This window comes from Pelmatolapia mariae, linkage group LG6 (genome assembly GCF_036321145.2).
Source record: "Pelmatolapia mariae isolate MD_Pm_ZW linkage group LG6, Pm_UMD_F_2, whole genome shotgun sequence".
In the NCBI taxonomy this organism is placed as follows: domain Eukaryota; kingdom Metazoa; phylum Chordata; class Actinopteri; order Cichliformes; family Cichlidae; genus Pelmatolapia; species Pelmatolapia mariae.
In genome coordinates this window covers 21116981-21144298 of record NC_086232.1, presented here as the reverse complement: position 1 = coordinate 21144298, position 27318 = coordinate 21116981, and the positions used below count along the sequence as shown (strand labels likewise).

General features: G+C 38.9%; 2 protein-coding genes across 3 annotated transcripts in view; one reads left to right on the top strand and one right to left on the bottom strand.

The window, feature by feature from the left end:
- ppa2 (inorganic pyrophosphatase 2) overlaps positions 1-27318 on the bottom strand; it is an 82357-nt gene that overhangs the window by 46497 nt on the left and 8542 nt on the right. The window contains exon 12 of one of the 2 annotated variants that reach the window (XM_063476166.1): positions 24172-24276. The exons of the other annotated variant lie outside the window; for it this stretch is intronic. Coding sequence (XP_063332236.1) covers positions 24242-24276 — 35 coding nt within the window. The 3' untranslated portion in view covers positions 24172-24241. Of the gene's footprint in view, positions 1-24171; positions 24277-27318 lie in introns of those variants that run through there. 2 annotated transcript variants of the gene reach the window in all.
- tet2 (tet methylcytosine dioxygenase 2) lies at positions 95-27280 on the top strand. Its single transcript, XM_063476164.1, has 10 exons — positions 95-462; positions 18444-21416; positions 21495-21585; positions 21684-21777; positions 21863-22071; positions 22387-22537; positions 22632-22721; positions 24144-24281; positions 24514-24859; positions 25278-27280. Exons 2-10 carry the CDS (start codon positions 18488-18490, stop codon positions 26630-26632), a joined length of 5403 nt encoding a protein of 1800 aa, XP_063332234.1. The 5' UTR covers positions 95-462; positions 18444-18487; the 3' UTR covers positions 26633-27280.

Sequence of the window (27318 nt, the reverse complement as noted above, 5' to 3'; positions counted from 1 at the left end):
CCAGAATCCGGATCCACTCCAGTTCTTCGGGGCAATCCTAGTGTTCACTATTGTGTACGGCTGAGGAAAGAAGAAAAAGGAGGGAGCATAGGGGGGAAGGAAATCTGCCTCTTTGTGTGGGAAGGTCTCAGCAAGAAGGCGATTTTGTAATTATTTGAGGTAGACACCAAAGCAAGGCTCTTCCTCCTGACCTCCAAACAGCATCGTGTCCAATTTCTGTACCTCTGCTGCCTTACGGGAGTCACATATGAATGTGCTTCTGAGGCTGCCAAACAGCGACACCCGGGCTTCTCCTGATGATGAGAGCCGACGTCAGACTGGTTTCCATGAATATTGATGTGGAGGATAGTCTGTTTCATAGAAGAACAGAAGGAGGCAAGATGGCTGCCTTTAGGATTTGTTAAAGAGGAGATCCAGACGGTTTGTTGGAATTTCTACAAAGTGGAGGGACGTGAAAGGCAGGTGAGAACTGGCTCGGCACCTTAATAATCCGTTTAGCCTTTTCCCCCCTGTAACCTTGTGTGTGTTTTTGGTGGTATTTAGTCAGATGAAGTACAGCAGATGCCCCACATCGTAAAAAGCAAGAGCCAACATAATAAGGGGGGGATATGAGATAAAGCTACTCCAACATGGCTGACAAATTCTTTCTTTTTTTGTGCCAGCTAAAACTGAAAGACAGCAGTTGTGTTTTCCTGTGTGTGCTTCTTGCTGCATTTGAATACATTATAGAAAACAGTGGACTTGTTCAGGAGTTAGTTTTTTTTAAAGCATAATTTAAATGCCTGTGTGACACTACCTTTACTATTCAACCCTGGCTTTTTCCTAAACACATTAAAAATGTATTCAATATGTAATATAACACAAACATTTTTGTATAAGTGACTTCCTATTTGTCAAAACAAATTTGCAGCATTTATGTGTTATTGACAACTATTACAAAATCATAATTATGATTATATTGTCTTTTTTTTTTTTTTTAATTAAATTTGGATTCAGATTTAGGTAGTTATCCACTTTGGCTTCCCCAATCCTTACTCACTGATGTATATGTGCATTTTTATTCTGTTCAGCCTTCAGTAGGAGAGTAAAAGTCCAACCTAAGCATGTCCAGTAGTAAGTGCACAGAGTCTGCACGGCAGCAGAGCTGAAATAGCTTCTGGCTTTGTGTATATGAATCAGCTTTCATTGCTTTCACCACTGAATGATAAGCAGACACAAAGGCAAATCCCAAGGAGAAGCAAAGGAGAATAGAATTGTGGTGGCAGAGCGTAGTGTAGGTGGACAAGGTCAGAAAGCTATGAAGGAAATGAAATTCAATCCAACTGCACCATTAAGTGGGCGAACAAGACTGGTAATTCTGGAGATTTCCCTTACTTCCTTTTGAAGTTGACACTAAACACAAGGTTGTTATCAGGGAGCAACAACAAACATCAATTCTAAAAAACTGACCAACTTGGTGACTTCGCAAGACTATTTTGTGTCTATTTTAATGCATTACAAGGAGTAAGCTGTTACAGCTAACAGGGTGTTGTAGGTTTTGGATATAGCTGCTGACATAAAGATTATTGACAACACAATGCAGATTGTGCCTGTGACTTTCAGGGTGTATGAAATGTCATTATTTTAAAGGAATTGAAATAAAAAACAGCTATGTTGCCTTGTATGAATCGCAACAACAGAACACAATAACAGAATGATAGCAGTAACACGATCATGTATAAATCCTCATAGTTTTAAATACATGTAAATTGAGCTTTATTATAGGACGCCAAGTCTCCTATTAATTATCGAATGCATAATTATTTGTTGTTTCTGCTTGTGTATGTGAATTCACCTAAGATTAACATCTGAATGGCTCATTAGTATAACAAAAATATTTCGGAGGCTTCCATGCTAGGCTTGTGTATTGCGCTAACTGCAGTCGTCAGATAGCCATGTGGCCTCAGGGTACAAATTAAACAAAAGCAAGATGGAGACTAATGACTGACATTTAATTTGGCATCACACTTTAACAAGGCTATCTGAAGAACTTGTGCTTCGGTTTTTATCTTTAAATCAACACGAAAGTTTTCAGACACTGACTATTAGTGATCCATAAGGGCAAGATTAAAAGAGGTTAAATAGATGGTAAAGGGCCAGTGAAGCTCCTTGTCAAATTACTAAAGACATTTACTAAGTTTTGGTTACAAAGTAGTAGTTTTTTTCCTTTGATTGTCGATGCAGGCCATGCAGCTCCTGCACTGTGGTACAACTTTTAAAAACATATCTGGTGTTAGTAGAAGAGGATACTATTTAAGTCACAGAGTCGTTGCTAAAGTTTAAAACCAGCAGTAGTGGTATACACCTCTTGCGCAATACCATGCCTGTGTTTTGACACGATGAGCACGGTCACTGGCTGTGTAGCATCAACAAAAGTTCTTAAGCAAGAGTGCTCTCTGTAGCATTCATAAAGAATGTTGTGACTGCATGAGATCAGGTGAGCCATGCCTTTGTGTGTGTAAGTGTGTACGGTGATCCCATTGCCCCACATAAGCTAAGACACTGCAGATAATGCTTAGTGTGTCATTTGAAATACCAGACATTGTACTCTGATGAACAGAAATGAACCCAGTTCATTTCTTGCTATGAGAGCGCACTATTAATCTCAGTTGTCTGATGTTATAACTTGTGGCTATATCTGCACTTAGTTCACTTTCCATTTTGTTTTTATTCCGTTTGCAATTCCAGCACTCAGACCACCATACAAAAACATTATTTATGTCTGGTATGTATATCTTTTCTAGTCATCTGCTGTGTGTGACTGAATTTCAAGCTATTGCCATGTTCAATAACTTGCAATGGAGTGTTTATATACGCAAATGTAAAATGCATAAGCTGCTATTCAAATGTATAAAATAAAAATACCACCTTTGTGGATATACAGGGGTTGTGTCAGCTTTATGCAACTGACCCTTCAAGTTTTCAAACTAAAACTGGGTCAGCAAGCTTTCACAATATCCAAGAATGTGCACTAGTGTGGATGCTAAGTATAACAAAAACAATGTGGATCTATCCCATGTTTCTCTTTCTGTTCAGCTGGACTGTGCAAAGGATTTATATGTGCTAATCCTGACCTGCACAACTAATGCTACATAATAAAGGAAATAAAAAACAAGCACCATCTAATAGTTTTGCAGTTTTATATTTCTCTGCATTGCTGCTGTTACATCAGCAGCTGAAAAGGCATGAAAGCATTAATAGGGCTACAGGGGGCTGAGTGGGGGAAGGGCCATATAGATCAATCACATGCACATAGCTTCTCTCATCTATCCACACCTACAGATAAAGCCTCACGGGTGGACTGCTAGTTCGTCATGGTCTTAAGTTCCCTTTATGTCACTCCTGGGGCAAAGACAATATCACCTTTGGGAAGAATGTCCAGTTGCCATAGCATTCCACAACAATGCTGTCTACTTAAAATACTCAAGCCTTTACCCAAGCCCTCACCTCTGACCCTGCCCTATCCAACCCATGTATTATTTTTCCAACCAGGAGCCATTTCACAAATGACACAGAACAGGTCCAGTGGCAGGCTAGACATTTTAGATTGCACTACACCTGGCTGGCCATAGCTCAGCTGCTTTCCTAAGACAAAATGGCGAGATACTGAGTGTTGTATTGATTTCTGCAATATTGATTTCCCTCTTGTCTGCTGCTGGGGGTTTGTTTTCCTATAGAGAGCAAGGGAGTAGCAGCAAGCCACTATCAGATGCTTCAACAGTGGGATCACTCTGTGAGAACGCTGTCACTCATTTGAACATGTCTTAATGTTCAAATGAGTGACAGTGCATTTACAGTTGGACGCAATTTATCATGAAGTGTGTTTTGACTTACTGCTGCAAAAATGTTCACATTGTTTTAGCATCAGTGAAACCTGTAGAGCTTTGCCATTTTTTTAGTATGGCGTTTGTTTTACTTTTACTATTGACTGAACATAAACTGCATTATGTAAGACAATGTCTATTAACTGAAGCCAGATCAAAAAAATATGTCACTAATAAGACCACCAAACCAGATGGCCCTAACTTGTTAAAGTAATTATGATCTGGTCTGAGCTAAAAAAGAAAAAGAAAAAAAAAAGATATTCATAACCAACATATGCTATGAATATGACTCATAGCCTCCTACTATGAAGCGGTGCGACGTTAGCCAAGTTGACGTTTAATTATCGATTGAGAGTGATAAGACTGTGTTTGAGTGGCACAGGGCCGGAGAGAGGGTTGCTGGCCCTGTGAGCGTATATCGATGTCAGGGTTTACCTCAGGGGTGAGACAGAGAGGGCAGGGACTCAAAAGCTTCCTCCACGTGAACACGCACATGGCCGTTCTGTTTACAAACACTATCCCGGCATTCCGCAGCGAGGAAGGCAAGTGAGATGTTATGTAACCACCCCTAAGCGAATAGCATCTCTTCCCGCTTCTCGCCAGGCCGCTCCTCCTACGCTTGGACGATCTTCTTAAATACTGTTGTCGCTGGTTGCGCTGACAGAAGTTAAGAATAGAAAAAGAAATTCAAAAGTCACTTCAGTCACTTGCCTGAGAATGTGGCGAGACTGTGAGCAGGTCTTTTTCTTTGTGCCATTCTGCATTGCTCTCGTGCAATTCTAATACCATCAAGTCCGGAGATTAAAGAGGCCTTAAACGTGCCGTAAGCTTTTTTTATGATTACAGCTTACAAAACCATCACATGGGCGCAGATACCGTGGAGGACACAGTGTAGTCCACAGTAATGTTTCCATTGCACAGTCCTGCATGCTTAATTGGATTATTCATTAAATATTTCCTGGATACATTCATTAATCAATTTAGAGCACCAAGTTGCAATGTAGTACTTAGCATTTTTGTTACTATTATTAGCAAGAGAAGCCTAGCAATTCCCTTTAAACATGCACATGGCATCTCTTAATGCTTGACATGAAAATCTTTGCAGATAAAAGCAAAACCAGGAAACAATAACTCCTGAAAATGATGGGGAAAACTTGATAAACCATATGCATACATACTTTAATCATCCACACTAGTGGCCAATTTATAATCACCAATTAACGTAAAATCCAGGTCTTTGGCCTGTGTGAAATTGGGAAAACCAACACACCACCGCTGTAACCACTATACCACCACTCAGATTCCCCATCATTGCTCACTTCCAGTTAAATGAAATCAACCAAAAAGTGGAGGTTTAATTCAGAATTATTTATTGGAAAAGAATTTGCCTGTCAAATTGCATCTTTTGTTTTTTTTAGAATTTTATTTTTTAAAGGTTAGTAATAATATCTAAAAAGTGCTGAAACTATCAAAATCTGCAAAGCTTTGTCATTATAGCACAATCTAAAGGAGGTCCAAAATGGTTAAAACAGTTGCTTTTGATTACTGCTTGCCCTCTTCTAAAATGGATGTTAGATATGAACCATTTTACTGCTGCGAGCTGTCACTATAAAGGCCCCCTGTGGTCTACACAAGAAGCATAAAAGTAGACAGCTGGCCACGACTGCTATTAAAAGTGTAACCCTACCAGAGGCTTTGAGTGACATCACTAACCAGTTCTGGGGAGTTAGAGTGGCTGTGGCTTAATATTAGGTTTCCTAAGTGGAATGTACAATTGCAGCAGTTGGAATCTTTCTGAGCCATAGTGCCCCGTGATAACTGAACTGGGCTTCATCCACTTGTTTATGATAGGAAAGGTTGAAAGTATGACTTCAACTCTTGTCCTGAAAGAATACAAACTCTTGCCTGCAAAAAAATTGCAGTATTTAAGTAATGGACTGCCATAATTTAATGCCATATTTATGAAAACACTGAAACAATACACTGTTTACAGAGGCTATACTTAGCAATTCATTCTTGAGGTGTGGGATGACATATATGATTCATATAACCCATACTCCATACACAAAAATATTCCTCTCAGAAGGATTTGTGATTCCCATTCAATGAGTCACGTGCCTCCTACTGAGTGAAGGTAAAGAGGGAGCTTAGAAAACAGCGGCTTAGGTCAGGCTGCTTAGAAACCAATGACGGATCACCTCAAAAGCTTTCCAGAAAACTAGAGAGCATGTAGAAATGTTTCTTAGGCAAAATGACTGTTAACCCTCTTGTGATATATTTTTGGCTACACATTTATTAAAGTAAAACGAAAGAACCTGTTGCCAAACTTGCCTTAGTTTGTCATGACAAAGAAAAGAAAAGAAAACACAAACTTCAATGAAACCGAAATTTGCACTGATATCCACTTACGATCCCTTTGCCCCCGTGTTTGTGTGGCATGCTTTCCCTCCAATAATAATGCTGCTTTTTGCTCTGTTTACTGTTCACCTCCGCTTCCTGTTCAACCGCAAGCTGGTCTGGATTTGAATACTGCAAACAGTCTAGAAGCCTTCTAGGCTTTATGGATCATGCTAAATTATAGTGGATATGAATTTAAAAAAATTAAGCGGGAAAGTCACTTAGTAGTTAACATTTGCAACTTTTTACAAAAAATTGCTATATATTAATAAAATCAAAATTTAATGATTTTTATATCATTTAAATCTATGAAACTAGAAATAGTGGTAAGATGCCATAATAGATAGCAAAACTGATGAATGGGTTTAAAGAAAATTTTCAGAAATGTTGGGATAGGGGAAACAAATGACTTCATAGAGAAAAGAAACCATGAATGCTAAATGGTAGCTAGGTTCCAGAGAAGCGCATTGCATGATCCAAAATCTGTCTTTTTTCAAAGAAGGCTTTTGTTGTTTTAACAAGAAAATGCTAAACCACGTTCTGCACATATTAAACCAGCATGGTTAAAAGAGTAAAAGTGTCTAGGAGCTAAACAGACCAGCTTGCAAGTCCAGAGTAATCATTGGTCAAATGTGAACAGTTGTTCTCCCTAGTTTCTAAACACTTATAGTATTGCTACTTTTTTGTCATTTCATCATTTAAAGTAAGCATTTATTTTTGAAAAACAATAGAATTTCTCAATTCTAAGATTCGATGATTCTAAGCTTCAAACATCATGAATAATTTCACTTTAACAAGATTTGGTATTTCCATTTTAAACAACATATCTAAACTTGACCTTTAAATGTGCTGATTGACACAGATACAAATGTAGGCCTCTGAATATGTGGCACAGTTGAATTACTGGCAGGATCAACCCATAAAGAACACGTGTGCACCACGGCAATGCAACCTATTCTGCAGTCAGCCATGCTAGGGTAATGTTTAGCCCAGATGGGCTTTGAAGCGCTCATAGGACGTTGCCGTGGCTACCATGCACTCAGAAATTAACTTTGCTCTCTGTGCAGTTCATCAAGTTAGTCAGATATATTGACTGTTGCATAGACAAAGGGCTGGAGAGAAAAAATAGAGACAAGCCCTCTGGAAGGAAGAGTGTAGCACTGTGAGGGGTTGGGCGCAGGTCAGTGGGTTTGTACGCTCAGAAGCCAATGTCTTCAGTGTCCATGTGATCCATAAGATTTAGACACTATGTGTCAGCCTCAGAGCCCAGCAAGGATTCTTTGTAGCACACGTGCTGACTAAACTGGAAAAATAAAGGCTAAAAAAGTTTTTGGAGTGACATCTGGCATCAAGTTCAACTGCAACTTTCAGGATTGACTGCTCTGGGGGAAATATTCAATGCTGAGGTCAAGGTAAACAACATCAAAGACAATGACTTAGTGAAACGTTGTTGGAGGGAAGGCTGTGGGTGAACAGATTTGGTCTGAATGAATACAGACTCTTGTATAAAAAAAGCATGCAGCTTTTAAGGAAAATATTGTGACACTTGCTATTGGTGGCCACAAATAACACAAGGCAGAGTACATGACTGCTGATTCCTGAATGGCTGCCATAAAACAATACACTGTTTGCAATGGCTATACTTGTTAATTCATTCTTGAGGTGTGAGAGATAATTTACATGATCTGTGACCTTATTGTCTATTATCATGGGCAGTTGACCATTTGGTTAATACTGAATCAACCCAGTAGCTAAAAATTGATACAGTGCACTTTGAAAATATTCAGAGCAAGAAGAGTGAAGGATGACCAAGAATCTCATTGTTACTCTGACTGAGCGCCACTGTGTGAAAATGGAAAAAACTTATAGCAATCCAACTGACTCTGTGGGCATGAATATTAAATATCTGCGCTTTATTGCTGAGTCATTGGTGACAAAATTCTCATTAAATCCAACTTGAAATTTCAGTTGCTGTTGCTCTCACACTTGGAGAAACAAGATTGTATGGCCTGATGAACAGATTCAAGTTTTTCCAGCTCAATCAGACACCTCACTTGAATCAAATTAAGTATACCTGTAGAGAACTAGAATCTCTCTCTACTGACAGTACCCATTAAACCTTCATGACTTTCACAGATCTGAAAAGAAAGAATTCAAATCCCAAATGGTGCAAAGTTTGTTGCATCTTACTCAAAAACACTCAAGACTGTAATTGCTGCCAATCACACCTTAACAAAGTGTTTAGAAAAGGGTCTAAATGAAATCTAACTCAAATACATACACATATTAAAAAATGTCCGGACTACAATTACATTTGAAGCTAAATTAACAACAGTGAAAATAGTTTACTCAGGCCCAATGTGAGTCAAATGGAAGACAAAAGTAAAACATGCCCACACAATGTTTTGCATGTGTTTGTCATTTTCCCAGAATACCAGCTAAACAAGTTGTATCAGAAATGTTCAAAGATGGGGTTTAACACCTTCAACAAACAACTTGAGTTACTCATGACACTGTCAACCACAAGAAACAAATCATCAGCTACTCCTCAGACTTAACCCACAATTAGCCCCAGTAAAAGAATTACAAATAACCTAAAACGGTTATCTATTAAATGCTTTGGGTCTAATATGAGGGGGAACACAGTTTCTCTGGAAAAAAGAGTCAAGACATAAAACCTCACCCATAAGCAAAAAAAAAAAAGTTCAAAGAATGAGTGTTTGAATTAGTCTTGAATTAGCAGTGAGCGTGATTATAATTACGAATGGCCATGCAGATGATATCCATTAATCTTTTCCCTCCCCAAGTTTGTATTTTTCCCTTGGGGAGAAGTTAACTGAATAGGTATTGTACATCGTTCCGGTATTACTTGTCTAACCATTTGCATATATTCCAGCTAGATGATTTCGTGCTCATCTAAAGTAAATGATGTGCCTAAGTAGTGTTAGGCAGTGTACATACTTAAATAAATAATACATAATGTTTGCCCTTTGCCAAAAACAGTGAATTTAAAAACTGACTGACATTCCCTTTAAGTGTGTGTTCAGGTTTTTAAATATTTAGATATTAAGATATAGCGTTTATGGCTTTGCTGTTCAATTAACATTCACTGGAAGTCTACTATCTTGCATCAATTACAGTCATCAGTTTCAGCATGATTAACCATCTCATGAATGCTGCATGCTACAGACTTTTCATTTGTTTTGGTTTGCTTGTTTTTGCATATGTCTATGACATTTCTGCAGAACACATATAACCTGATTTGTCCTGTGTGTATCTGTACTATATAGCATACATTAGATTAGAGGGCTGGTTTGCTACATGAACTGAATGCAGGAAACAACATCTTAGAGTTCAAGAGACTTACACTAAGTTTGATTAGTTTAAATTTTACTCTCTCAAATAAAACTATAGTTAGGTAGTTGTGTTTAAATATAACCAAAAAAGGCAATGAGACAATAAGCTCTGAGAGCACAAAGACTGCATTAGGAATCTCCACAAGTATGCCACATCTGCCTTGCATTAGACATCAAGAACAATGTAGATTGTACAGATCCCTTCTTCATATGGATGGGGAGGAGGCTCTCTGGCCAAGAAATTACAAACAGAAGTTTATGCCATCTATGTGTCTGATTTGATCTAATAATCTTGGCTTAAGATTCCATTAAAAAAACAAAAGGATTATGCTTTTATTTACATGTCTTTGCATTTATGCATCGATGTAAATTCCCCATCAATGTGAACTTTAGAAAAGTGTAACGTAGAGACAGTGTTGTGTCATATTTAAAGGTAAGCATGAGTAATTTATTCATCATGATTGATCCTCTCGATAACCGGATTCTACCTCCACTGTTGCCCTGGTTGTGGTTAATTACTCAGGGGTGAGAAACCGAGAATAAAAAAAAACAAAAAAAAAAACAGATCTCTCACTCCAGGATGCCATGTGATACAGTCATCCGTACATCACAATTTTGTCATTAGGCCATATACAGTATCAACAGGTAAATGCTGTGCTGAGGAAAAAAGAAAATAGACCTGAAGTTGTACCATTCAAAGTCAGTTGCTACCCCCATGCAGCAAAGCCTTGCAGCAACCTTTGTTGTCATTAATGGAACCAATATGTGTCCCATCAGCAACTCACAGCCTCAAGCCTCTGCATTCCTGGTAATAACCTTCACATGTATCTGCATCTGCTCTATAACCCGCTCTAAAGATCACCCTTAACAGAAACTTTCTATCTGCCAAACATTAGACAGATGCATTAGCAGAAAAGACTTTCTAAAGGTTCATTCTCTACACAAACCTATAACAGTGCTACATTCTAACAACTCAAATGTACTTAGTGTGTAGTGTGGTGTAAATGTGCTTATTTGTATGTGAACACAAACAACGTTATCGTAACAGGCTAAGTAACAGGCCAGTACCTCACAGTCTATAAAGAGACCAAAGTGTGTAACAAAAGGTGGTTTTAGGTATTGGTTTCAGCTGTGTCGAAATCAGGAAACTGAAATATGGCAACAAAGGTCCGACAAGTACACGAGGTTTACTTTTATCTAGGTTTTTGACCCTAATTTTACTTTCCTGTTTAAAATGTTTAGATAGGTTTGTGTCCCATCTGAGCGTAGATGCCAGTTTCGTTAAGCTCCCTTCATGTGTAGCAACAAGATAGAAGCACTGAAAACATTAAAATGCCTTCTGACTGCAGACGCAGGGGGGACCTTTGTTTCTTATTAAAAAAAAGTGTCATATGTTGTTCAGACTGATAGAAAGAATGAGAGGGAGAAAGCATAAATCACCGTGGGATGTGCATTGTACACGCTGTGTGAGCAAGCCATGTGACATAAATCACAAGTGTGAGATGCCTGATAAAGAGACTCTGGGGTGCAATACAAGAACATAACATAACATCTGTCCTATTGCGCCTGATGAACATTTGACCATCGTTAACAACACATGCTTGAGGGACAATACCTCACATTGTGCCTTATGAATTGATGTGTGTCTTCTGGTTTTCTACACTTTCCAGTCCATCACAGTTTATCTGTAAAAAGATTTTCTCTGAGGGAGTCAACTCCTTTTGTTGATAAGAGTTTCCTTGTGTTTGCCCATTTATTGATGGGGTATTAAAAAGTAGACCCAAAATAACCCATAACAAATAATAATAAGATTGAGAGTATGATATTTCTGCAAAAATTTTAGTAACCTTAGATGAATTTCAAGCTTGGAGTTAAAAAAAACGATTGTTTGCATATTACAGGAAAATAACTGCTTGTTTACATTGTCAGCTGGAATGCTGAGTTGCTAGAGGTCGTTGGGTTTGTAGAACAGCAAGTTCGGCTCTATATTTACATCAGGGATTTGATCGCTGTAGAATGCAAGTCATCTGACCTAGTTACCCCGGTAAAGCGTTGCTAAGGATGAGATTTCACTCACGGTTGAGCTGCCTATAGTCTGACCCATCTAACTGGCAGCGCTCTCTGATCAAATAACATTAAATGTAAGTAACATTTATCATCACGCTACCATGCAGTTTTTTTGCAGGGAAATCTCATGTTTCTGCAATTATGTGGAAATAATTTGAGTTAAACCATCCACCTAAAAGATATGCATAAGAGGAAACTAAATACTTTAATGGTTGGCTGTCCTGTGCAGCAGTTCAAGTTAATCTCTGCACTTTAATGATATAGGCATAAATTGCTATAGCTATACCATATACAATATTTCAGAGTCATTATTAAATACAGCTGTTAGAAGTTTCAAAAATACTTCAGACATTCTTCAAAATATGTTGTCACACATTCTCATACGCAGCAAAACTGAAGTCAAGTCCAGTTAGCCAAAGTCATCTTATACACACAATGAAAAAATTGGATTTCAATTTGCATGCTATCATTGCTTTCAAATGTTTTAAAACCTACTCAGTATCAATACTTGTGGCTAAAAGAAGAGGAAGCAACATTGAAATAGTGAAGCAATGGTTCAGTTAGAAGATATTACAATTTAAAAAAAAAAATCATATCTTTCCTTTTTACGAGACAGTTCACAGAGCATGTAGGGTTTCTCTTTATTACACAGTCAGAAAATGTATAGTCTTTAGCCTGGGTGCATGCTCAAGGTTCTTATCTTTTAAAGCAGGAAATTACAAATGCACTCTTTTCAACAAAGAAAAGGAAATGTGCACTTGAGATTATGGCTTATTCTTGGGACTATTCTACAAAAGTGCGGTGTGGCTTGCCAAGCATGTATTTGATTTACAGGTCTGCTACACATCTTGCTTTCTTTAACAGCAAGGCTCCTTAGCATTGCTGCCTAGGTCTAAAGCTTAAAGCGCAGAGACCTGAGTCTTCCAGCAGCTGTCGTTGGAGGTGAATGTCACATATGGCTGCCAAGTCACGCCAAACAAACCCCATCTACTATGGCAGTTCTCATATTTCACTCGCTCACTCTGGGAATAACAAAAACACAGTGGAAGTCGAGTGTATTTAACACTGTTGCACTTGTGCTATGAAGACAAAGCAATGTGTTACAGACTGCATATTCCCTACACACATAATTCAATGCAAAAAAGAGAGATCATTTGTCATGTTGACTGACAGACTAAAATTACACTCTCCTTAGCAAACCAAAACCCTATATTTTTAAAGAAAAATATTGATTGTTCAGGCTACTGATAAGGCTCCACTCCAACTGTGCATTAACAGCCACCCTCTTGTGTAAACTGCATCCATTGTTTTGCAACACTAGTCCCACTGTGTCCATAAGTCCACTCTTGTCTATAGGCTTCAAAGCACTTTACAACTTGCCATCTATTAATGGCAGCAAATGCATAGTTGCATAGGTAATAACTATGTACAACGGCTGTTCTTAACTGTACTAGTTCGATGGCAGGGAGCAGATGAATGGCAGACATAAGTAAAGATGAACCTGAAGCGTAATTACAGGGCAGAGGTAAGACTGTGGCAGACAAAAAGAAACCAAACGACAGTAAATAGGAACAAAGAAAATGACAACAAAGGTCTGTTGGGCATTCAGTTCCAGCCATGTTAGCTGAGTCATATCATAAACTGAAACAGAGTGCTCATTCCCTGGTGGACATTAGATATAAGAAAGAAAACCAAAATAGATCAAAGCATTATAACTCCCAGCAGGCATCCACACTAAAGTCACCGCAACGCTATGCCTCAGCTTAGTTTAGTGCTCTACGTCCAGACCAAAAATAGATCTTTCCATAACTCACATCTAACAAATAGTTAACAGGATGAAGCCAACACTTCAAATCTGCTAAAGCACTCAGGAGAAGCAGGATCTACAACTTTGCATGGATGTTATGTGTGTTTTTTATGTTTGTACGAAAGATAGACGCACACACAGCTGGGATCTCTGGCTTTGTTCTGGGTTTGCAAAGATTTTTTTGTTACCAGTGTGGGTGTATCCTACTGTGACAAGCTGCTTGGCTCAACTTGGTCGGTTGTAAACCCTGGAGCGTCCCGCAGGAATAGAGCCGCACTGTAAGCGGCTTTGAGCCAGTCTTCAACTCTTGACTTTGTTACTGATTTACAGACTGTTGTGAGACCCAGAAAAACAAAGTAGTAGTCACAAGGGGTCAGGAGGCTCCCGTCATTTGTCTGCCTCACAGAGACATCTTTTAAAAATCAAGTTTTAAAATATGATTTTTATTTAAAAGAGTTAAAAAATACCTGTGCAATAGTAATTCAAGTACAAATCCAGGGAGAAATACTTGTTTTTTGTTTTGTTTTTTTAAAAGGAAGTGTTACATTGTTACTCATTCAAACAGAAATCGTTAAGTAGGCAGTAACTTTATGCAGTACTCTCCGTACTTTTCAGAGATTATTATCATCTCTCATCTTTTGAGTCTTGTTTTGTTTTTTGTAGCAAACTGCACAGTAAAAAACAGATCCAAACAAGAATTTGTAAGATTAGCAGATGAGCTGCTATGGATAAGAAAATTGAAATGCTGCATAAATGAAAATGCCTTCCAGATGCAGGGACCTACTGCCATTCATCATAAACAGCCAAGCTTATTGCTCTTACTGTCCTCATTTGTCAAAATAACAATACCTTGGTTTTAATACCTATGACATAATCCTAAATGGGTTCAGTGTCATTTCTGATCAGAGTTATTTTTATAGAAAGCATTCTGCCTTAGTCATAGACCAGTGACAAACAAAAAAACAAATGCCACAGTAGGAACTTAATACAACAAGAGTCAGTACATCTTTCATGACTAATATTTTTTTTTCAGTACTTCTGTTTATTTATGATGATAAACTCTGTCAACCACAGTATTAAAACTGCCAGTTGGACAAAAAATTTCTCAATAAACTCACTTGGCCAAACAGTTTTCTTCTAAATATTCTTCGGTGACATGTTAGCATGCTAGAATAGTCCACCGTTTTGCTAGCAGTGAGCCATCTTGTCAGTCAGTATTTTTATTTCATAGTGTCACTTAAAATGTCATCTTTTAAACACCGTTTTTTCTTTTTTGTGTGTACAAAGTCTGCAGAGATTTTCACAGTACCTCTGAATTACACTGATAACCCCTGTGCTGAGCCTAGAGCACTTACCTGTCTATGGTCATGCCACTGCACCTCTGGCTGGTGTTACTGTAGCTTGTTCTATACCTCACAAGAACTGCTGTAATTGTGTTGCCAAAGATTTTTGCCTGTTCTCTTACTCTGCTTGTAAATTTCCCTGTTAACATCAATGTGATGTTAACAGATCAATTCATAACCACATTCATCCAAGTGAGTTAACTGGAGATCACAAATATAAGTATCAAAGGTTTTGTAAGATTTATCTCACTGACCACAGATTCATTTCAATATATCACACGGAAGTTTCTGACTTTGGAGTTGCGTATTTCAGTATAGCCATTATAAAGGTCATGATATTGATTGCTCGTAAAGGTCTGCAATTTAAATCACTTATTGTTTCCACTAGTGGTACGTAAGTGGCAAAAGCTTGTGATTTCAGTTGTTTCGTTTCCTTTTTTTTTTTTTTTTTTTTTTTAAACTGTCGACTGGGTGTTGAACCTTGCAAAATGGCAAACATAAATTTCAATGAAGTTCTAAAAAATCTTCAAAAAATTATACATAAAATAATCAAAGTTGTCAAAAAGACACCTTTGAGGTTCATCTCCCTAGCTGTGCCGGGAGCTTTCTTTGCTTTTAGTGTGTTGCTTCCCCTTTCCACCTGCTAACCAGCCACTGGCAGCTCTGTTGTGACAACAGTGGAATCTTTTAGGAACCTTGTAATAGCATTGCTTGTTAGTAGGTGGTTTAACACTCTAAATTTGGCAGTCTGGAGGGCTGCTAATGTCTTGGAAGAGTGATTGATAGAAGATCATTATGATAACCAGCTTCTCCAGACTAAGCTTGGCCTGACAGTTTCCTATCATCTTGGTCCAAGTGAATGGGCCACATGTAATTTTTTTTTCTTCATTCTTGATCTATTTAATTTTTAACTATTTATGAATTGAGGAACTTTTTAAAAAGCTAGTCATTTTTTTTTCTTGAAACATGAAAAAGCTTTTCACCCAAAACTTTCTTAAGCTGCTACCACAGGAACTCGATTTTAAAGCCTTCAAAGAATATACACCAGACAGAGTGTCATTATGTGTGATTGGATATATTAAATATTTTACTAAAATGACACAAATTTAAGATATTTACCTAAATTACTGAGCCTTGCATGTGTTTATGTGAACGACAGAGGTTTTCCTTCTAAATTTAATGAGCTTCAAAGTTTATAAAGCTGTGGACATAAGTTCTTTGAATGACAACAGCTGTTCTGTAGCTCTAACAGGTTCCAGATGTTATAATTGTGCCCAGTGATGGAGTATAATTATAGTACCTCTCCTATTTAGCATTTTTTCCTTTCCTGCTTCCCCAGACATCAGTCAATACCTATAGTGAACCTCATAGTTGGTTTACAATAACAAGACTGCTTTTGTGTGAATCTAAATCTGGATACAATTATGTTAGTATGATATTATTATAACATTTTAAGATAGCCATAGCAACTGGCATCTGTTGTGACATTTACTTATTTTAAGTGTATTATGTGTTTATATGTTGTAAGTGAATAGTTTACATTTCTAAGTCTTGAAAATCTAAAACAATTTTAACTTCATTAGATCGGTGCTGTCCTGTTGAAGATATTGTCTCACACCCGGCATTGGCAACTAGCATTCTTCACCCTTATTGTAGATATTCAGAAAAAGACAACTGGGTGACAAGACAACTCAGTGTCAGTCATCGATCACTTCAGTTATTCTCCTTTATCCAATTTTACTTTAATACTGAATTAGGGCCCCTCTTGGTGCTCAAAAAATTCCTTTGGCATCTGCAAAAGAGTTTCTAATAATTATGATGGATTAGACTGCAGTTCATTGTACCTGTGCACTGCAATGGTTTTGCAGATGCTGTAGATGTGACATGCATTAATAATTAAGAGCAGCAGACAAAAATCAATGTTCAGCTCGAATCACTTTTGCTTGCTGCTAAACCCTCTACTTCATATTCTTGATATATTAATATTAACATAGTTTTATACATAGGTATAATTCTCTAGAATTTAAATTAAACTTTGACTGCCTGTCTATTGGAACTGAACTGTGATTGTATTTAACATAAACATTTTACAAACATGGTGTCTAAAGGGATACATAGACTGGATGGCATCATCCTGGTTTTCACCAACACTGACGGGAATCTTGACCAGGATTTATCCTTTACTGCTTACAATAAACAAATATCTCTCATCTTCATAACTAGAAACTGAAATGGGAAACATACTGAAAGTGATACTGAAAAATTAGTTAATGCATTTGTTACTTGTAGACTGGACTATTGTAATTTAACAGGCTGTTAAAGCACCATGAAAAGCCTGCAGTTGATCCAAGACATGGCTACAATGACTAGAACAATGACTAGAACGAGAGCTTATAGGCTGATAGGCGTGCATTAATAGGCAAGCCTGCACTTAAAATGTCACAGAACAACTGATCAAGTACTTTCAAGACACTTTTCATTGACATGATCAGTTCAAAAATGTAACTCACAGTCTAACAGAGGGAGGTGAAGTCTATGAAAGGTCCTGCTGTCAATCTGATAAACATTCAGTACCCAGCGTAAATACATTACACTATGTGCTACATTCAAAAATAGGCCTCTAATTTAAGAGTACTTAGTAACACTAAGAGTTTGTTAGCAGTGTAAATGTGAGTCATAAAAATATTTAAATAAATATGGTTGGTGTTAAAGGACTGAAATGAAAAGAATTATATTTTATATTTTTACAGTATAATGATAAAGAGGTTTACACAAAAACATAATAATGAGGCTACACTTAAAAATCAATCTGGTGCTCTTGGGTAAATCAATTTTCCCTCATTTGTTTAGGATGCAGAAATAAAAGGTATCGAACTATATATAGGGCAAATGCATATTACACTATCTCTACACCAGCAGTCCCCAACCCCCGGGCCATGGACCGGTACTGGTCCGTGAGTCGTTTGGTACCGGGCCACGAGAGTTGAGGCTCGGGTGTGAAATTTATGGTTTTCAGGGTTTTCATCGTTAACTCTTTTCCCATGTTGTAGTTGTGTTATTTTGAAAGAAATATTTATGCGTTACCATAGAGACCAGAGAGCATTAAGGGGCAGAGAGGAGGATGTTACGCTCAAAGTTGTTGGCACATTTCAAGAGGATGCTGCTAATAAATTTACACAATTACACAGTGAATTTGCGTTTATTATTATATTTACAAAATACCAAAGTTTTTGTCTTGGTCGTATCATTTTATTTTGTTATATTTATCCACAACACCTTAAAGGCCAGTCCGTGAAAATATTGTCTGACATTAAACGGGTCCGTGGTGCAAAAAAGATTGGGGAACGCTGCTCTACACCACCCAGCCATTTTTGTCCTTTTAGTATTAGCATGGACGCATTTGCTTTCACAATGCATTACAACTGTTGACACATCCCTGACCTAACCTTGACCTGTATTTCTAATGGATAGGTGCACAATCAAATTTTGCTGAGGACTAATCATTTTAACACAATAGTTTTATGACTGTTTGCAAAAAACAAAAAATCTTATTTAAAAAATATGTTTATATTTAAATCAATTCAATAGCAATTTCCTTGCTGTCTTTCAGGACGGACAGAGGGCAGCCTTGTGTATGGACTCTGAGCAGGCCAGATGGAAACAGAAGAGAAGAGACATGAGAAGGAAGAAAGTTTGATATTAGAGCAATTTGGCACATCTCACAACATCCCTCATAAACTCCAGAATGGAGGCCAGTTTTCAGAGGGAAATTCTCTGCAGATCACTGGGGATAAAAACTGGAACCATTATAAACCCAGCACTGATGCCAACACTTTAAAAAGGCACAGGGAGAACTGCAACAACCCTGCTTCAGAACAAGGGTTGCTGGATCAAAGATCCTACATCATGAATGGAGAACTGATGAATGGAGAGTTAAAGCATGCACTTACTGAACAGTCCTTATTGGTCCATCAGTCCAAGAAAACAAAAATAGATTCTGAGATTAAAGGAAAGGATGACATAAGTTCAGATTTATTGGAAAAGTTTCCTGAACTGACAACAACAAATGAATTTGGATGCAATTCCCAAACGTCAGATATTAAGTTCGATAGCAGGAACTGCAATTTTCGTAACAGAGATATTTTCTGTGTGCCACGAAATAAACAAGTTCCAAATGGTGCTGTATCATCTCCCTCAACCATAGAAAGCACCCCAGGTGATTTGTTAGAGAAAACTTTGTCTCAGTATTATCCTGAGCAAGTCTCAATTGCACCACAAACATCTGGGTCACAATTAGATGCTGTCAATAATTCACTGCCTGATAAACTGTCCAGTGAAGGTGCTCAACTTCCCCCTATGACCTCAGGATTGCCCAATTCAGCACAGATGCCTGGCTCACAGCAACAGCAGGCTCAGGCATCTGGAAATACTGAAGGAGGCAACAATTATAACTCTGTCAACTATGTACTAAATGGATACTCCAATAATTTTGGAGCAGACGACCAGCAGACACAACAACATCAGCAGTCAACACCATCTTATTCTGGTGAGGAACTGGCTCTGGGACAGCTGTCAGGCATGATCCTGTCTACAAATAATGCCAAAATCCCACAACAGCATCCAAATGGTGCGCAGTGTTATCAGGATGACACACGTCATCAAGGCATATATGTAAAAGCCCACCAGGAGTTTAACGGCAGTTCCTTTCCAAACTGCAATAGTTCCCTACAGCCAGCAGAGGCAGAATACGAGTCCTTTCCCAGTTCCGGGACACAGAAACTGGAGCAAAGTGAGGAAAACACGTCTAGTCAGCATCTGCAGCATGGCACTGATAGGGATCGCCACTATGGGATTCAAACCCAGAACTTTCAAGAAAATGCTGTAAACCCACTTAGAGCTGAGAGTCAGGGACCCATGGGATCCAGACTCCAACAGTTACACCACACTGGTATAGAAAACGGGATGGAAAACATGTCTCAGCAGAGAGCCAACTTATCTTGTTCTACCCCTAACCAGAGAGGCTGGAGAGAACTGAATTCTTCACATTCCCAACAGCCACCAACAAGTGGCCCATCATCTCAGGCACAAGAGCAGGATCTGTGGAGGAACTTCTCTACTAAGTCTATGTCAGAACAGCAGACAGCTAACCCCCCGGTTCATGGCCAGATGTTTGAGCCAAACCCAACGCAAAGATTTCAGACACAGAGAGTTTTCTCTGATGGCAGCCAGGGGTCTAACTTCCAGAAGAAACAGCAGGATTATCTGCCAATGCAAAATCATTGTGCTTCAGCTCAGCACAACACTGCCTCTGAGTGGCAGCAATCAAATTCTGAAGGAGCTCAAATGCAGCAGTCTTTAGCCCAGAAAATGCCAGAGCAGCAAAACTTCACTCAAAATCAACAAGCTGACAGTCGCTGCCACTCCCAGATGCAGTCAGAGCGCTTATGTGAGGACAATGACCTCCAGGAAATATTGTCACCTGGGTTTTTGGCAACACAGCAACAACAGCACTGTCAGCTCCAACGGCCAATGTCCCAGCCACCACAATTCGAAGCGCAGCAACTAAAGTCTCCCAGTTACAGACCTCACAGTCAGCCTCAGCCAGGTCAGCAGCTGCTTCAATCCAATCAGCCTTTTGGAAATGGTCCTGCTCAATCCAGCAACCAACACGTCCAGCAAAATGACCATGCAACATTTAGTAATATTAACACAGTAGAGATGTCACAACATCAAAGGCAGTATCCACCAAACTCAGGCAGCACTAACCTCAAGCAATTTCAACCACAGCAGCCTAAAAGCCACTGCCACCAGCCCAACCACGTGGACTTTCCCCCAAACTCTACACAGTCACAACCTCATTTACCACAAGGTGCTTTAAGCCAACAGGTCACAAAACAAATGTATCCCAAAGCTGAACAGCAGCTGAAGACATCTTGCACTCAGTTCCAAAGGGGACCTCAACTACCTCTGGGACCGGCAGGTCCCCACGTAGACTTTCAGAGGCATGCAGCCCTACGTATGCACCTGTTACAAAAGCAAGAACGCCAGGGCTCTCCTCAAACCCCTCAGAACTCTAGTGACCCTAAACATATCCCGAGAGCTGTGAAAATGGAAAATGGACCCAGATTTGAAATATCTGGGTTACAGAACCAGGAGCATCAGATACACATGCGAGAGGCAGGTAGAATACAAATTAAGCAGGAAAACCAACAATCTCTGTGTGAGCAAAGTAAGAAGCAGGCAAGTATCATAGCCTCTATGGAACAAAGCCTGAGGCAATACCAGCTTTCACCTGTGTTTGAGAAAAAATCCATTGTCATCAATGCATTGAATAAAGTCAAAGTAGAATCTTCTGGGCCTGTCACAATCCTGTCAACCAAAACTGATGTGAATGGAGTAGAATCATCAGCACTTGCCTCATCCACTGAAGTTCTTAAAAAAACACCTGATTCCACCCCTAAGAAGGAACAACTTCTACAAAGTTTTGTGGATTCTCCTGTGAAGCTATTGAATACCCCTATAAAGAATCTTTTAGACACCCCAATGAAAACACAGTATGATATTGCATCCTGCCACTGTGTTGGTAAGTCTCTTAAGTTCAGCCTAAAACAGGATGGACCAGTTGTATTGTATATATTAATATGTTTTGCTTTATGCCTAGAACAAATCAGTGAGAAGGATGAAGGCCCATACTACACTCACTTGGGGGCAGCACCAAGCATTGCTGGCATACGGGAAATGATGGAAAAAAGGTTAACAAAAAATCTGAAGTGGAATAATATGACTGTTACATAGCTACAGTGTACAGTTTTACCTGTGTTAATTTAATTGCTTTTATTCTGCTTTAAAGGTCTGGCCTAACAGGGCGCGCCATCAGAATTGAGAAAGTAATATACACCGGGAAGGAAGGAAAAAGTACACAAGGATGCCCCATAGCCAAATGGGTACAAATAATTTTTCTATACTCCCCCTGAGACTTCCCTTAAATATCTTTGTGTGCATATATTCCCATACTTTTCATCATTTCAGGTGATTCGGCGATCCGGTGTAGAAGAAAAGCTATTGGTTTTGGTGCGGGAACGCCCTGGCCACAGATGTGCAACAACCTGCATCATTGTTGTAATTCTAGTTTGGGAAGGGATTCTGCCAAGTCTAGCTGACCGCCTCTACCTCGAGCTAAGTGAAACTCTAACAAAACATGGAACCCTCACCCAGAGACGCTGTGCTCTCAATGAGGAGTAAGTGACACCACCGTGTAAATCACATTTAGCCACTCAGACTTTATCTAATATTTGCTATCACATATTTATATAATATAAAAACTGTATCTTAAGGATCTCCTTGCCAGTGCCAAAATATTCCACCATTCTCTAAACCAAACAGTTTTCAGTTTGTTTGATTTTTTGCGTCCATGGAAAATATAGTTAATGCCTTTGCTTTTATGTATTTCTGTTCATTACTTTTTGGTTTTTTGCTTCAAGTCCAGTTCCCCCTTTGATCATGAGATTATCATTCTGACTATCACAGTTCTAATTTTTGCTCTGCCCTTGCAGGAGGACATGTGCATGCCAGGGATTAGATCCTGAAGCCTGTGGAGCATCATTCTCCTTTGGCTGTTCCTGGAGCATGTACTACAATGGCTGCAAGTTTGCCCGAAGCAAAGTCCCAAGAAAATTCAAGTTACTTGGAGATGATGTGAAGGAGGTACTTTTTGAAGTTTAAAATATTATTCACATTGTGTTTACCTTGATTAAGCTGACATGCTATTCATCTTAATGGCTTACATTTTTCCATTTAGGAAGAGAGAGTGGAGAGCAACTTTCAAAATTTGGCAACTTTACTGGCTCCCTTGTATAAAACTATGGCACCTGAAGCTTATGGAAACCAGGTGAATATCTGGACATATTTTTCTTTCTTTCTTTCTTAAACTGAAATAAAAAAATTAAAATACAGTTTCTTATTACCTGGTCAAACCTAAACCAATTAACGTTTACATACTGCACATACATTTATATGTGACTAATGCAAATTGCAAACAGGGAAGTATTTGGAGAATTTTACAATTTTATCCACCGCAGCGGATTTTAAATCAAAGAATCAAGATGTGAAGGCTTTCCACTTTAATTCTGGGAGTTTCTTAAAAATGACACTGCAACTTTTTCAAAATTACAGAATCTATTGCTTTTAATGACAGCCTAAAGTCAACTCTTTAATCACATCTAGATTGTTTGATTTAAGATCAGTGTTTGTGGTGTACAGAGGCAAAGAAAACCTGTGTCCTTGTCCAAATTTTTATAGACCTTTCTTACAGGAAAGCTGTATATAACTGTTAAGCAGCCAAGATTCAATCTTGTTCTCTGGCATGTATGAAAATGCTAGGTCAATGGAACAAAGGAAAAAAAAATCTAAGTCAGTGGATTCTCTGTTGATGCACAGATGAAAGAAGCCTAAATTATAAAAGAAATCACTAATCGCTAAAATCATCAAATACTAAATTACTAAAAAAATGACTGACTGCTTAATTAAAACAATACTGACTGTGATGCAACTTCTTTAGTAAAAGATATGAAAAAAAAGAAGAGCAACTCTTCCTCAGTGAATGGAGAATGGCAAAGTAGGAAGTAGACTCTTTAAATATAAACAGTCAGTTACGCAGAGAGAAATATAGCAGCATAAAACCATTCATTGCAAACACTGATATATATTTATGGTATGTGAAAAAAGTGATCAACTTAGAGAAGTTGTCCATCTGCATATTAGTGCATGTGTTTCCATTAGACAGCCTGTACAGGCCTGAATACTTGAGCTACAGACGTAGGGTATCCAGTGGCTCTGCTATGCTGCAAGTGCATAACTTAGGCCTGTTTATCACTGTAAACAGTCATTGTAAAGTGAGTGGGTTACTAAAAGAGGCAAGACGAGTGAAGATCTTTATCCTATGATGGAACATTTCTATCTCGATGGTGTCATTTCTTCTACAATGAAAATGTCCTCATTTATAGGGTAAGAGAAATCACTAAATGTAAAATGATGTGCACCATAAATTATACTTTTATAGTCAGCTGATCTTACCCTAGTTGAACACCCATGGAAAATCCAAGGGGAATCATGTGGTCTATATCAAAACATAAAATAAAGGAACTGTAAAAATTGTCTTCGTGTAAACAGTTTTGAAGAATTGTCATAAGTGATTTATGCTACCCTGGTAGAACACCTTATGTTGGCTTATCATTTTGTTGTTTTTTGTAGTGACCTTCACAAACTTTTAGGCAGCTTATTTAAATTAACTTCTTTTTGTCCCTGAACACAGGTGGAACATGAACATAGGGCTTTGGATTGCCGTCTTGGGCTCAAGGATGGCCGTCCTTTCTCTGGGGTTACTGCTTGTATGGATTTCTGTGCCCATGCTCATAGAGACCTCCACAACATGCAGGGTGGCAGTACTGTGGTAAGGATAAAAAAGGGAAACACATTTTTCTAAGTACTTTAGAAAAATGCAGGTTGAATATATTTGCATAAATTCAACCTGCGCGTTAAGCTACTCTGCCACAACACCTCATCAAAGCAAAACTTCAGATATGGCGGATATATAAATAACAAGTTATTTATGTTATGTTATCACTGCTACACCCCCAACAAAAGCCATTTAATTCAGATAGTAATTCTTTTATTTTTTTCAGGTGTGTACATTAACGAGGGAGGATAACAGAGAGATTGGAAAGATTCCAGAGGATGAGCAGCTTCATGTCTTACCTCTTTATAAAGCTTCCAACACTGATGAATTTGGAAGTGAGGAAGGTCAACAAGAAAAAATAAAGTCAGGGGCTATCCAAGTTCTCAGTGTTTTCCGCCGCCAGGTGCGCATGCTTGCAGAGCCTGCTAAATCTTGCCGACAAAAAAAGCTGGATGCTAAGAAAGCAGCTGCCAACAAGAATGCCATGCTGGAAAGCTCCAATGATAAAGGAGAGAAGGCCAAATCAAAAGCTGGCACTTTTGAGAATTCTACTCAGAGCAATCCAATGGCAGGTAGGGTAACAAATTATTTTCACTTCATAGGTATCCCTTGATTTCTCTGAACTGAGCGGTTTCTGTCATATTTCAGACTTGCTTCCAGAACAAAATGAGGTGTGCATCAGAAGTTAGTGAGGGTGCTCTATGCCTATACAGCTTACCAGGGCTGTATAGGTTGGATAGGTTTTACCATTGGAAAAACATAAAATGTATTCTAAAAAAATAAATAAAACATTACATCTTTCTTGATTTATGTAGATATATAACTTTTCATTAATGGTACAGTGTAGGTTGTCAAATGTGTCTTTGTGGGGGAAAGCGTTAAACATGTTTTTTCTTTGTAGCAACATATTGTTGGAACACTAAATTGAACACCAAAAGACCCACAAATAATGATTTTACAAAAGGTGACACAATGGATTTTGTTTTCCAGGACTTATTCCAGGTGCTGTAGGAGCAACCCGTCAGTCATGTCAGCCACAACACCCCCTAGGGGTCCATCAGCAGCAGCAACACCACCAGAGCATTCTCCCTCCTTATCCTGGCTCAACAAATGCTGCTTTCTCCAGGTTTCCCAACCATAATGGGTCTTTTCCAAGCACTTCAAAGCCAGGCAGCATATATCCCCATCAGCCATCATCTTCCAGCCCTTATCCTTCCCCACTCCATGCATCAAACTCATACATAAATGCATCCAATCGTCCATACCTAGGTTATCAATGTAATGGAGGAATTCCCTTTGACAACTACAATCCATATTATCCCCCAAACCCAAAGCACTTAGAAATGTATCGACAACAACAGCCGACACTTTACTCAGAGCAGCAGTATGGTATACGGCGTTATGAGGTCAATTACCCACCAAGATATGGTGAGCCAGGCTTACAGGTCAATGGTTATAATGCCAGCAGCATTAGATCAGTTCCTCCCATGCGACCTTATGGACCTTATACTCCTAACAGCGTCTCAGATCCCCGGTTTATGGACCCCCTCTCAAGAGCATCCTCAGCCCATGCAGGCGTAGATTACAAAACTGCTATGAGCAAAGGCAATCGGTTTGGAGAATGCCCAAATCCATATCTGCCCCAGAACCCTCAAATGCTGTCCCCAGGCCAAGATCCTTTCCATTTGCAAATCAAAGCAGAGATGGGTATGCCTGGCCCACAAATGCTTTCTGCTCAGTCTGGCAGTATGTGTTTAAACCCTGAAACACAGTCAGGGTTAAGGTTGCCAAATGGAAGCCTCATGGGTTCCAGTATCAAGCTGGAGCCTGGAACACCACAGACACCCACCACGCCGCAAAAGCCAGAGCTGTGGTCAGACAACGAGCACAATTTCTTAGACCCTGATATTGGTGGAGTGGCTGTGGCACCTAGCCATGGCTCTGTCCTTATTGAGTGTGCAAAACGGGAGCTCCATGCGACAACGCCCCTTAAAAATCCAGATCGCACCCACCCAACCCGTATTTCCTTAGTGTTCTACCAGCACAAAAATTTGAATGAAGCCAAGCATGGTTTGGCACTGTGGGAAGCAAAGATGGCAGAAAAGGCTAGAGAGAAAGAAGAAGAAGCAGAGAGGAATGGCGGTGAGGGGACTCCTAGCAAGAGCAGCAAAAAGGGGCCTAAACGTGAGCATCTAGAGTCATCAGAGACCACAGGGGAGCCTCCTTACAAACGTTATATCAAGGCACTAATGGAGGGATCTTTGTCATGCACAACAAACACGTATGTCAGTACATCTCCGTACGCCTTCACCAAGGTTACAGGGCCTTACAGCCAGCTTGCGTAGAAAACACTCATTAAGAAGACCCTTGAAGGTGCTATGACAAACAAGACCACAGGCACCAATGCCCTCCCATCACCCTTGTGTTGTAAAAGGAACCTGTGATTAGATGAGCTACAAATCACCTTTCACCTCTTTAACAATCAAGCTTTACCCGTTTACCCTAAAAAGGTTGTATTTATTCTTCTTTGGTAACTTTTGCAAGATACAAACTCTCTGGTGCTTTTACTCTGATACACATGGATCTATTTTAGCTGTAAAGAGTGATTTTTGGTGGTTTTTATTTTTCTTTCAAGGTTTTTCGGAGATGTAATCTTGGCATAAAACACTGACTTTTTGTAAATGACAACATTCACGGTGCTAAAAAATTATGCTTATTACCTATTATTTTAATTCAAATGCCTTTACACTAACTGCACAGATAAATGTCAGCGGGACACCGGAAATATCATGCCAATATACAAAATGCTTTTTGAAAAGCCAGTGTTTTTTAAAACACATTTGGTAATGATAGTTGAAGCTGAAAAAAGTTTTGGTAGTACCTTTAAATTATAAGATCTGGTAAAAGCATATGTCTGCATCGACAGCATGTCATTTCTAAGCAACACATTGTGACATTCATGAATTTGTAAGGACTTGGGGGTTGTATGAACAATCCATAAAGGTGTCCATGCAAAAATTTTAACAGTTTT